General features: G+C 33.4%; 1 protein-coding gene and 1 long non-coding RNA gene across 9 annotated transcripts in view; one reads left to right on the top strand and one right to left on the bottom strand.

Annotated features, from left to right (window-relative positions):
* Nucleotides 1–6140, top strand: part of LOC143226207 (uncharacterized) — a 37871-nt gene extending 31731 nt beyond the window's left edge. The window contains exon 2 of the long non-coding RNA XR_013014417.1: nucleotides 5603–6140. This is a non-coding gene — a long non-coding RNA (uncharacterized LOC143226207). The remainder of the gene's footprint in view (nucleotides 1–5602) is intronic.
* The window catches only part of LOC143226206 (putative nuclear hormone receptor HR38), a 68835-nt gene that overhangs the window by 29193 nt on the left and 26167 nt on the right, over nucleotides 1–13475 (bottom strand). For 3 of the 8 annotated variants that reach the window (XM_076456884.1, XM_076456888.1, XM_076456883.1), the window contains exon 2: nucleotides 6669–6850. In XM_076456884.1, coding sequence (XP_076312999.1) covers nucleotides 6669–6850 — 182 coding nt within the window. The other 5 variants (XM_076456889.1, XM_076456892.1, XM_076456885.1 and 2 more) reach the window with 4 other exon arrangements.

The raw sequence follows: 13475 nt of genomic DNA, 5'->3' as shown, positions 1-13475 counted from the left end.
TTTTTTCAAGTTAAAAAAAAATATTCATAGCTGAAACGCTTTCGCAAAATATTTCATGTCATTTGGTAGATAATTTTTGCTCTAATAGATGGTGTGTTTGATTTTCATATGTCTTTAATTTTTGCTTTCATTTTCAGCTCATTAAATGGAATGTCAAGTGGGCAAAATCGAGCATTTTCGACACCATCTGCTTTTCGCATTTAATTTCTTGCAATTTCGTTTAAAACAATGCATACTATATACCTAGGTATTACATGAAATAAAGTATCATAATAAATGTTTTGGGTGTAATGTGTTCATGCATTGAAGTATTGTATAGTCTTGCATGTAATGCTTGAATGAAATTATTTAAAAACGCTCACAAATTATTCCTCAACCTAATAGAATTTACGTTTTTGTAATTGCATATAACAAGTAATTATTGTAGGTAAGTAAACATTTACCATTCTGTATTAAAGGTAATTAAAGTATCGAACGTAAGCAAACATTTACTACTTTACCTGTAACTAAAGTATCTAACGTAAGTAAACATTTACTAATTTACGCGTAACTGAAGTATCGAACGTAGGTAAACATTTATTACTTTACCTGTAATTAAAGTATGGAACGTAAGTAAAAATGTATTACTTTATCATTTTAAATGACAGAAAATTATTTTTCTTCTTCGTCTTTATTTTGTTAGGCTGAGATCCTGTCAGCTGCCTCACTCAACAAAACTCTTTCACCCATATAATTTGTATTCCCATATCTCCTTCAATGTTGTTCTTCTATTTCCAACTGTTTGTTCAGTATTGTGCCTCCATCTAACCCTTGGTCTTCTTATGGGCCTTCCTCCGATTTTTATCTACTCCAAATTTCATTAGTCATCCATCTGACATACGAATATTACTTCTATAGTCTTCTCTTTATGAATTCTACCAATGAATCTACATCAAGGCCCCTCCTTACCTACTTATTTCTTATTATATGTCTATGAGTAACTTCATCTCATTTCTATTCTCATATTTTACTCGTTCTTTTCTTGTTTAACACTCATGCTTCCAAGGTGTTTATCAATAATATTATTTAAGTGAAGGCTATAGTGTTCCCATATTTCTACTGTAGTTTCCTATTCTTTTGTCCATATCTTTCTATCCATCATTCCTTCACCAATGAAGATTACATTGAATATCTATAATTATCGACCTTTTCAACTGATGATTACCAACCCGTATATCACAATCTCTATCTTGCCTAGAAACTACCATTAATACAGACTTGTTTGCATTCAGTTTTATCCCGTTTATTTCCAATCCTCTACTCTATTTATGAACACCATTGTGTAGACTTTTCACATCATCATCATATACCAGCAGTAAGGTATTCTCACCATCTTGTCTAATATATTTTACTGTCTTATCCATGTATGCTATAACAACTGTGAAAATATAGTGCTGCCTTGTCTTACATCAAATCTCATAGCAAACCAATTTTCACTGTTCGGTTATACCTTGCCGTGTTCCCATTGTTACCATAGAGCCTAATCACTGCTCTCTCCAATTTGAATGGGAGATAATCCCTTGGGCAACGTAAGTATTTTCATATTTTCTTTCTCGGCATTCCACTAAATTCATTTTCAAAGTCCAAAAATACCATAAACTGATTTATGTTCCACTACCAGCCCTAATTGTGAAAGCAAATATCAGATCCATAGTCCTTCTTCCCAGTCTAAATAGTCCTTCTTCAAAAGTCCTTTTTCCTAGTCTAAATAATTCTTCTTCCAAGTCTAAATAGTTTTTCTTCCATAATCATTCTTTCCTGTTTGAATAGTCATTCTTCCCAATCTCAATAGTCCTTCTTCCCAATCTCAATAGTCCTTTTTCCCAGTCTAAATAGTCCTTCTTCATGTCTAAATAGTTCTTCTTCCCAGTCTAAATAGTTTTTCTTCCATAGTTCTTCTTCCCAGTCTAAATAGTTTTCTTCCATAGTCCTTCTTCCCAGTCTAAATAATTTTTCTTCCATAGTCCTTCTTCCCAGTCTAAATAGTTTTTTCCATAGTTCTTCTTCCCAGTCTAAATAGTTTTCTTCCATAGTCTTTCTTCGCAGTTTAAATAGTCTTTCTTCCATAGTCCTTCTTCCCAGTCTAAATAGTTTTTCTTCCATAGTCCTTATTCCCAGTCTAAACAGTCCTTTTTTCCAGTCTAAATAGTTCTTCTTCTCAGTCTAAACAGTCCTATTTTCCAAGTTCTTGCTACACATATTCTTTTGATCTTCCCTACAAAATTCTTTCATACACTTTCCCAATATTAGATAGTAAGGACATTTATATATATAGTTCCTACAGTTATGCCTACTATCATCTTTTCCAAACAAGACATATTATAGCCTTGCTACATTCTTTTGGAATATTTTATTTTCTTCACGCTACATTAAATAATTCAAGAATTTCACAAAGTAAAGCATCATTTCCTTCTTTCAACAACTTTATAGGAAATTCATTAGATCCTGAAACCTTAAGATTTTCATATGTTTTAAAGCTCTTTTAACATGTTCTGGTGAATTTATTTATTTTTAAGTTTTCTGTTATCGAATTTATTAACTCGACCCATCATCATAACCACGTCTTTGTATTTTATTATTTTCTTCTTTACCATATATAGGCATGAAAACTATGACTTGTAGTACACTTAAAAGTGTCAAAACTATTCTGTTCGTCTTTCATTAAAGTCATCATGGTACGTTAATAAATTAGGATTAGCATTTTTAACTGTATTGAATTGTTCTTTGCTACCTGTCCCGAACCTTTTTGTGAAACTATACGTAAGTTTTACCACTTTCTTTATCTGCTTGCAAGTTTTCTCCAGGGTCTCTCATACTCTTCTCTTGATTACTTTTTTTTTTTTTATAAACTCTAATTCTCTTCTGGTTCTCTCACATTCTTTCTGTATTTATACTGATAATGTTTCACCCACAACTTGAATCTATACGTCTTTTTTTTGACAGAGTTTTGTCCTATCCACCACGCTGTGCAGTATTTATTATTTTTCCTATTTAACATCTATTTTCCCATTTACTGGTCAAGAGTTAAGGTCCCAGCAGGTCGCTAAGCCCGTTCTGGTTTTTCAGGAATGCTAGTTAGTACCGTCTCTGGCTCCCATATGGTTACAAGTCTACTATAACTAGACTCGAGAAGACCAAAGATAGGCCTTAGCAGCTACTCTTTTTTTTTTTTTAGGTTACTGAGTCGCCTGTCCTAGTGGGTTATAGGACAGGACCATAGAGTTTATTACTTTATCATTTCATATAACAGATAACTGTTGAAGATAAGTAAGAAATTACTACTTTATAATACTATGTAACAGGCAACTATCAAAGGTAAGTGAATATATAATGGTTAATTGTGGAACAAGTGAGCATTTACTGCATTGTCAGTTCTGAAACCGGAAACCGTAAAATATGAATGAAGCAGTTGCTTCAGGATTGGTTACAAAGAGAGTTGGCTGTGTTATATGAAAAAGGTTTTTAATATGCAACTTAGCAAGAAACGTGACAACCATAGATGATAAAAGTTTGAAATGAACTACATTTTAATGTTTTCACAGACAGTTTGATGTCAATGAAAGGTTGTATATGTAACTTGGAACGTGTTATTATTCTGACACAAAAGAAGAAGAAAGAGTTTAGAATGAAACAGCCTTCCTTGAAAGATGGGGCTTCACCAACAAATACACACACTGTAAAGACATTACCTGGACATGTGTTCAGCGTTTTTTCCATACACGAGCAATATGGTTCTTAAGTTTCACCCTTGTTGATTCTAGGCTACCAGGATACTTTGACTTGCTGTGACAAGCTTGCTACCTTAACAGGCTGTAAGCGTATCACATGACACCAATTAAACTGCAGCTACTGGAAGCTGCACAGTATGATTCATGAGTATATCATAAATCTTTTATGAATGCAAGCAATAGTGGAGATATGAATGGAGGTCACACTGAACACTTTAACACATTGGTTGTGCGAAGATCACTGCCCTCTAGGGCTAATTATTATACTTAGCTTTGGAGCCGTCTTTTCCATCGTTTTCTTAGTTGGTTTACCAACTTTTATAGATTTATGAGAACTATTTCCCAAAAATTATCAATACTTTCATAAAAGGCCAATTAACTTTATAACTTCCTTGTACATTTACTATATTAAGCATGTGTGGAGTGTTGAAATCTCTATGTACAACTACTTTTAACTTGTGAGATTTCGAAAACTGAAAACATATAGCATTTTCAAAGTATGTGTATAAAGCCTAATTAAGAGCTCCATAGTATAAACTTTAAAATATGTAATTTACAACTTTATAATTTACTGATTATCAACAAGTCTTCATAGGACTCATTCAATTTTCAAGCTCACTATTTTGCGCCATATTGCTTATGGGTTCCTTACTTTAATGAATCTGGTAACATATGGGCCAAGACTTAACAAAAATAACCTAAATATTAAGTTAATCCCACTAATTACTGTTTGAATCTCATAGAAAGTTTCTTTGTACAGAGTATTGAAGCAGGTAATAATATAAAATTACTAGTTATGATTCAACATGTGAACCTTATAACAAATCTGTAATTCGAGGATCCAAGAACAAACTAAGATAATGGGATTGAAATAATCACACTGTTTTAAATGCTACTTTGTTCGTGTGGCCCATGTAGTATTTAAAAAATGAAATGGATAAAAAAGTTTGAAACTGCTTTTACTTCCAACTAAAATGTTACGCTGGTATAGTACGAGCTAAAAATAGGGTTAGTGGTTTATGTGATTCCCAATGAACTTGTTAAAATTAGTTGTAAAGTCACAACAGTTTAACCAGATGTGTGTGAAACTATTAAGCAACAAAATCACTGCAAAAATTACAATGAACTATAGTGAGAAATTACACACACCACGTGAGTTTACCTAATAATGACAACATCCCCGACATAAGATAAACCATTTTCTTGATGAACTAATGAAAAGTTACCAATATCTCCAACATATTATACCAGAGAAACCATTGTTTTGATGAACTGATGAAAAGTTACCAATGTTTCCAACATACCATACCAGAGAAACCATTTTCTTGGTGAACTGATGAAAGGTTACCGATACTCAGTGATTTTCTATTCAGAAACAACAATAACCTCCAAATTACAAATAAATAAATGTTTATTGACAGTTAGAAATTATGAACAATTTCTGTTGCTTGTAAGTTGAAAGGTATAAAGTTCATATATTTCATTTCTTGAATCAGTTAATTGTGTTTGAAAGGAAACTGCTAACTATACATATCTAAATTCCTATTAAGAAACAATTTAGCATTTATTGGAACTTCAAGGTTTTAATTCTACGGTATAGTATTTTATATATTAAGGGAGTGATTTGTTCAACTTGATGTTAGTTTGAATAGAGATTTGATTTTTGATAATTTTATTTAATTTATACACAATGAATCGATATATAGCAAATAATCATGTATTTAAAATCTGGAAATTAAATTCAAGTTAATAAATGTAACCGCGTAAAAACGTAAAATTTGATAGAGGAAGAACAAGTACAATGTGTTCTTGATTACAGCTATTTCTATTTATAGCAATCATCGGTAAGATGGAAAATCGATTATCTTTAGCCTGGTACAGAAAAAAAACATTATTCGACTTTATATGTTGTTTTGCCGTTTTGTCCAGTCAAGATGCAGTGATCCAGATCCCAGAACAGTGTGTTTTTAAGACTTATTACACTTACAACGCGAGAAGAGAAATATATCGCCACTAGGAGCCGCTTGAAACTGAGTATAAACAACTAATATTTAAAACAATTCGTCTGAATATCATGGGAATTACATAAAATATGGAACTTGTATCATTTGATGTTTTTTAGAATCTTTGGACATCATGATGCAGTGTGAGATTTAAAACTGGAAGTCAGTTGGCGCGAGATGTTAACTTGTCATTTCAAAATATACTGCGTTACAATTATCTCGATCAAATAATTAAATTAAAATAATGGAGCAGTATACAAGCAAAGACGTTCTGTGATTGACGTCCATCTTTCAAATATGTTCATCTTTGCTGAGAATGTGTTTCCTAAAAGCTCTGTACAACTGAACTAAAATTTTGTTTGATGCTTAAGTAAGCAAGTATTGAAACATGCCTGTTTTTTTTTTTTTCATATTTGCCGGCCCGGCATGACCAGGTGGTTAAAGCACTATACTCGTAATCCGAGGATCGAGGGTTCGAATCCCCGTCACACCAAACATGCTCACCCTTTCAGATGTTGCGGCGTTATACTGTGATGGTCAATCCCATTATTCGTTGGTAAAAGAGTAGCCTAAGAGTTGGCGGTGGATGGTGATGACTAGCTGTCTTCCCTCCAATTTTACATTACTAAATTAGGGACGTCTAGCGCAGATAGCCCTCGTGTAGCTTTGCGCGAACTTTAAAACAAACCATATTTGCCACTTTGGAGAGAAATTTGATGTTCTTATGTAATAGCTTTGGCTGGTTGGATGAAACTGAGTTAGGTTATGTTGTATCTGGTGTAAGTGTTCAATTAGGTATAAGTTAATTTCTGTTTTTGTAAAATTTTGGAACTGGATTGTTCATACGGACTAGCAGATAAATCTACATATGGTATATACAATTAATGAGTGACAATACCTGAGAATGACGAATTAGCAGCATAGTCGAGTGTCCGGATGATTTCACTATACCTTCAGAGATGGTTCTTTTGGTAGACGAGCCGAATGAACTTTGAGCATTTACTATAGTTCTTTCATCTTGTGATATCCAACTTGTTGCCAGGTCTGTTCTATCTACTCCAGTAATACGAACTGTCGGAACTGAAATAAATATATGCAACAGCTAACATCCACTCCATCTTTTGTCTTAAATGTGAACAGTGATAAAAAAGAATGACTTACAGCATGGGATATTCGTTTGGTCAATCGATAAGATTACCTTAGAAATTATATTTGATTGATGACGGTAGTTACACAAATTCAAATAAAAGTTGATGTAGAAATAAATATCGAATAGTTGTGCAATCATTAATTAATGGAAGTTAAGTTAGGGTAAAATGACACTTGATCAACGTGATCAATATGATACAACTGGAGAGTATGATGTCAGTTTAACGTTAATATGATACAACTGCAAATAATGATGCAAGCTTAACTTCTGTATGATACAACTGCAAATAATGATGCAAGCTTAACTTCAATATGATACAACTGGAGAGAATGATGTAAGTTTAATTTCAATATGATACAACTGGAGAGAATGATGTAAGTTTAATTTCAATATGATACAACTGGAGAGTATGATGTCAGTTTAACGTTAATATGATACAACTGGAGAGTATGATGCAAGCTTAACTTCTGTATGATACAACTGCAAATAATTATGCAAGCTTAACTTCAATATGATACAACTGGAGAGAATGATGTAAGTTTAATTTCAATATCATACAACTGGAGAGAATGATGTAAGTTTAACTGCAATATGATACAACTGGAGAGTATGATGTCAGTTTAACGTTAATATGATACAACTGGAGAGAATGATGCAAGTTTAACTTCTGTATGATACAACTGCAAATAATGATGCAAGCTTAACTTCAATATGATACAACTGGAGAGAATGATGTAAGTTTAATTTCAATATGATACAACTGGAGAGAATGATGTAAGTTTAATTTCAATATGATACAACTGGAGAGTATGATGTCAGTTTAACGTTAATATGATACAACTGGAGAGTATGATGCAAGCTTAACTTCTGTATGATACAACTGCAAATAATGATGCAAGCTTAACTTCAATATGATACAACTGGAGAGAATGATGTAAGTTTAATTTCAATATGATACAACTGGAGAGAATGATGTAAGTTTAACTGCAATATGATACAACTGGAGAGTATGATGTCAGTTTAACGTTAATATGATACAACTGGAGAGAATGATGCAAGTTTAATTTCTGTATGATACAACTGCAAATAATGATGCAAGCTTAACTTCAATATGATACCACTGGAGAGAATGATGTAAGTTTAATTTCCATATGATACAACTGGAGAGAATGATGTCAGTTTAACTTCCATATGATACCACTGGAGAGAATGATGTAAGTTTAACTTTAATATAATATAACTGGAGAGAATGATGCAAGCTTAGCTTCAAACTTAAAATGGTACTGTATTCGCGTATTAGTTATATAAGGATGACAAGACGGGGTGCATATGCATTATTTGACATGTAAATCTGTTGCATAGACGCCTAACCGTGGATGGAGGGGTGGAATGGTAGTAGAAGGGACACTTGCTATTCTGTTTTGAATATGTTATCAATAACTTGTATCTCCTGGTTCCATCGCTAGTATTCCTTACACTTCCCCTTCTACCACTTTAAATAAAGTTAGGTTTGTTGAATAAATCCGATCATCAAAGACGTGACATAAAAGGTTACTTTTATTTGGAGTCGACTTTATGTGATAAAAATTCAAATTGCGGTCATACTCCAACCTTACATACGGTTGCTTATCCATTTAAATTAGATATTTGGAGGGCCCAACTGCATTTATTTACCACATCTCATAAAAAACTATTCGACAAGTCACTCACAGCTTGAGACGTTAATACACTAAAAAGATAGACGACTTTGTTTTAAATACATATTAACAAGCGTTAAAATATCCAGCTATTCTAAACGTAATTCTCTGTTCTCTGGAACTGGGTATTTTTTGAAGCTGATGGAAGACAATGCCGAGGAGATGATAGTTTGGTTGGTTTATTTGGAATTTCGCACAAAGCTACACGCGGGCTATGTGTATTAGCTGTCCCTAATAAAGCAGTGCAACACTAGAGGGAAGGCAATTAGTCATCACCACCGAACGCCAGCTCTTGGGTTACTCTTTTACTGTCGCATTATAACGCCCCCACGACTGAAAGGGCGAGCATGTTTGGTGTGAATGGGATTCGAACCTGCGACCCTCGGATTAGGAGTCGAGCGCCTTAACCACCTAGCCATGCCAGGCCAGTTTGGTTGTCCAAAGTGTTTGTCTGAGTAGCAGAGTGACAAGTTCGTGTTCCGTCCAGACACACTTTCCGCTTTAAGAAAAACCAACTAGTGCTACAATGATCCATCGTATAGTCGTAATTGGTGATCGAAGTTTAGTGTGGTTTAAGACATTTTGTTAACACTGATATTAGCACTGATATTACCCAGCATATTTTCAATAGTGTTTTAGCAACTCTGAGTCTCGTGCTAATTAGTATATTTGGAATATTATAAACGATTCCGTATGCTTAGGTTATCGATTTTTCAGCGCTAATTTGGTTGAACATGTGTACTAAACAGTGGTCTACAGTTACTTTGGTTCAGCGCGAATATGGCGTATCATGTATTATTTAGAAGCTATCATAAATATAATTTCAATATTCAAGATTAAGGTTTTTCCCATAAAGACGGTTATTACACGTTCTAAACCTTTTTTTTTGTTTATTTTTCAGCACAAAGCTGCACAGTGGGTTCACTGGGCTGTATCCGTCACGAGTACAGAAACCCAGGTTTTAACATTATAAGCATTCAGACTTACCGCCACTGGGAGTCCGTTTTGAGTCACGTAAAAGTCATTATGCCATTCTTTTGGTGTTCTTGCAATCTCACTATTACAACTCTACGGACGATGGTGTATGACTTTGGAGTCATAACTGGGTTTAAATATTGTCTTCCTCACAACCTAACGTGTATAGCATTATAACGTATTTCCTTATACAACAAGATGAAAAATAACAGTAATAATCCAGTAACTTAAATTTTGTCAAATTTACCATCTAAATGAATTCATAAGGAAACAATAAGATATATCTTACTGTGGTATTGAAGTCGAAACTAATTTATTAATAGGCTAACAAAAAAGTATGAGTTTTCGGTGAACAATAGAAACTGATGAAGGATTCTATTGAACTTTGTATAGGGTTGCAAGGAGAAATCGACATCACTTTTTCAACGTGTTTCTTTTCAGTAAATTTCCCATTATACCGTTACAAACAACCCTACATAATTTATTCACACATTTTTGTTTGCGGTAAATTTCCCATTATACCGTTACAAAGAAACCCTACATAATTTATTCGCACATTTTTGTTTGCGGTAAGTTACCCATTATACCGTTACACATTTTTGTTTGCGGTAAATTTCCCATTATACCGTTACAAAGAAACCCTACATAATTTATTAACACATTTTTGTTTGCGGTAAATTTCTCATTATACTGTTACAAAGAAACCCTACATATTTTATTCACACATTTTTGTTTGCGGTAACTTTCCCATTATACCGTCACAAAGAAACCCTACATAATTTATTCACACATTTTTATTTGCGGTAACCGTTACAAAGAAGCCCCCCCCCAGTTGCTCAGCGGTATGTCTGCGGACTTATAACGCTAAAAAATCGGGTTTCGATACCCGTGGTGAGCTGAGCACAGATAGCCCATTGTGGAACTTTGTGCTTAATTCAAAACAACAACCATTACAAAGAAACCCTACATAATTTATTCACACATTTTGTTTTCAGTAAATTTTCTAATACACAATTATAATGCTATTGAAAAGTTTACTCAGACGTTTGAATCTACAGCAGTAAATTCTGTTTAGAGATTTAGTTTTATAATAGCCATCAGAGTGGATCATGTAGAAAGCAGATCTACATCTCTCCCCCCCCCCCGAGTGCCACAACAGTATGCCTGGGGACTCACACCGTTAGAAACCGGGTTTCGATACCTATGATGGGCAGAGCACATATAACTCGTTGTGCTTAATTCAATACAAACAAACAATCAAAGATCTAAATTTAAATATTCTTTACGGTTTTGTAAGACACGTTTCACACACTTGTGAAACAACTAACTTCTGTAACTATTATAATTATCAAATGGCTAAGGTTTACTTCAATCTGAAGTTTATAAATTTTTGAAATTATTTTACAATACGTTTCTGACGAAACGATAGCCATTCTAATGCTATCTATAAAAAGCAGTTTGCAAATAACAAGTTCTATTGCATTATAATTGCTAAGTTTCTTCCAATGTAACTTGAAAGTAAGCGAATTATTGAGCTCCTTCTCATTTATAAATGATTAATATTACCATCTTAAAGTAATGAGAATTGATTCAAAACAACAGGAAAATGGACACACTTTTCATAATAATTCACAAATTAAGTTGTTTACTACGTTGGGGCCCCCGCTAGTACAGCGGTATGTCTCCGGATTTACAACGCTAAAATCAGGGGTTCGATTCCCCTCGGTGGGCTGAGCAGATAACCCTATGTGGCTTTGCTATAAGAAAAACACACACTTACTACGTTGGGCGTGAGGCCTTCTCGCTAAGCGTTTGGTAAATCACCTAAACTTACAGTTTCAAACTGATCATGCTCGGACGTACAATCAAGGGTTAAGAAGCAATCCAGATAAAAACAACACTGTGTACTTACGTGTACTTACCAGTAAATTTACTTTTTATTAGGAAACTGTATCAATCAAAATATGGGACCAAACAAGGACAACTTTTAGATTAGGCTTAGAAGTTCTGTTCAAGTAAATGTGATATCGGTGTCTAACTAGAACAATGAAAATCCGTAATACTTAAGCCTTAGTTTCTACAATTTTCTACGTTATCAAGATATAAAGTATAGGATAAGAGGTCTTACCCAATTCCATCAAATTGTGATGACTGCCACCAAGAGCCTTATCTCTCTGTGAAAACAATTTTATATTTGATTAAACTGATAAGTTAGTAAGCAGAATTTTCTTTTAAAGTTACAGTTTAGAACGTAAGATAGAACTGAGTGAAAGTGGTGATAGTTTCAAACACAGTGCATATCCTGTTCCAAATTTTACTCGCGTAAAAAATTCTGGCAGGCGCAAAAAATATACTGCAGGCATGGTTTTTGTACGGGAAGCTGTTACTCAGTATGTATTATGATTACTATACATTCAGTAGTACAGTGATTCTAGCATTCATTCTTCGACTTTATTAGCATATTTGAGAGAAATGAAATACGTACAGAAATGTGAAAAAATATAGTATTTGCCGTAATAACAGTTCCAGAATCTAGAGTTGTCTTTTAAATTTGACATAACCTAACAACAACAACAACAACAAAAAGAGTGACGTATGTGAATTTTATTACAAATGTACTGTAATTTCTTGTGTGACGTTAGATCTGCAACTTTCTTTTATACAGTAATCAAGCGGTAAAACTTAAATATTTCATATAAATATGTAGCTTCACAGTAGCTAACAAAACTTATACCATGAATAGGTAGCTGAGAACTGCAGTTTTGAGCAATAGCAGATCTTATGAGCACAGCTGGAAAACTGAATAGCTTCAAAATCTCTTTCGGGATGAAAGAATATAAAGATGTAAGCGTATGTCTAAATATTACGATTACTCAAGAACTTCCAAATTACTGTACTTTTAAAATACAGATTGACTGTCAGTACGGATTCATTCAAAACAGTTTTATTAGACGTTGTGGTTTTGTTGTAATTAATCTAAAACAGATGGTGTGTATGGTAGAAAGTTTAAAAACCACCTTAATTTCGATTGTCTTCCAATGACGAGTCAGATACATAAAAGAACAAATAATTTTATTCACATCGTGTTCTGAAGAATAAAACACTTGTTAGCCTTAACTTATACGTTATTATAAGTACTGATTAGTCATACAATGTAGAAATAGAAGGGTTGTTTAAGAGTTATGATAAGTATATGAACGTGGCTACCCTGGAAGCAAGTTCCAAATCTTTGAATGTGATTCCTGAACAATTATTAGATCATTGAGTTTGAGTGAGGCTCATCTGTGATTGTTAGACCATGGTTTTGATCCCAGTACAACTGGTGGAAAATGATTGTTAGACCTTGAATGATATACGTTTACAGTGTTAGACACAGGGTGTGATCCTCATACGATTAATAAACTTCTGATTATTATATATTTATAGTTACCAGATTCATAAATTTGACAATACATTAAACAAAACGTTTTACTTAGAAATGTGTATATTTTTTGTAGTGTCATATTTTAGGTTTTAAAAGGACTCCTAAAGAAATATTAAATTAAAAACTAATAGTGAATCAGTTGTAAAAACAGACGAATCTATACTGAGAAGAAATATAAAATGGTAAAAACTTTAGGAAGCTTAGAAATGAAAATGAGCAAAAAATAAAACAACAAACGATGAAAATGTTTCAGTCGGAAATGAGAGACATGCTTGTCTTTTCAGTGTAAAGCTACATAACTGACCATTTGTGCTCTGCCCACCGAAGGAATTTAATCCCAGACTTGTAATTCTTGAACCTTACGCTGACTCACCAGGGCATGAAATAAACATGAGATATTATATACGTTTAAGATACAAATTAAAATAAATTGAAAAAAAGTAAAAGGTGAAACGTTTG

The sequence above is a fragment of the Tachypleus tridentatus genome, chromosome 9 (assembly GCF_004210375.1).
Source record: "Tachypleus tridentatus isolate NWPU-2018 chromosome 9, ASM421037v1, whole genome shotgun sequence".
Lineage (NCBI taxonomy): Eukaryota > Metazoa > Arthropoda > Merostomata > Xiphosura > Limulidae > Tachypleus > Tachypleus tridentatus.
Note: the sequence above shows the minus strand (reverse complement) of the source record. Positions and strands in the feature narration are given on the sequence as shown.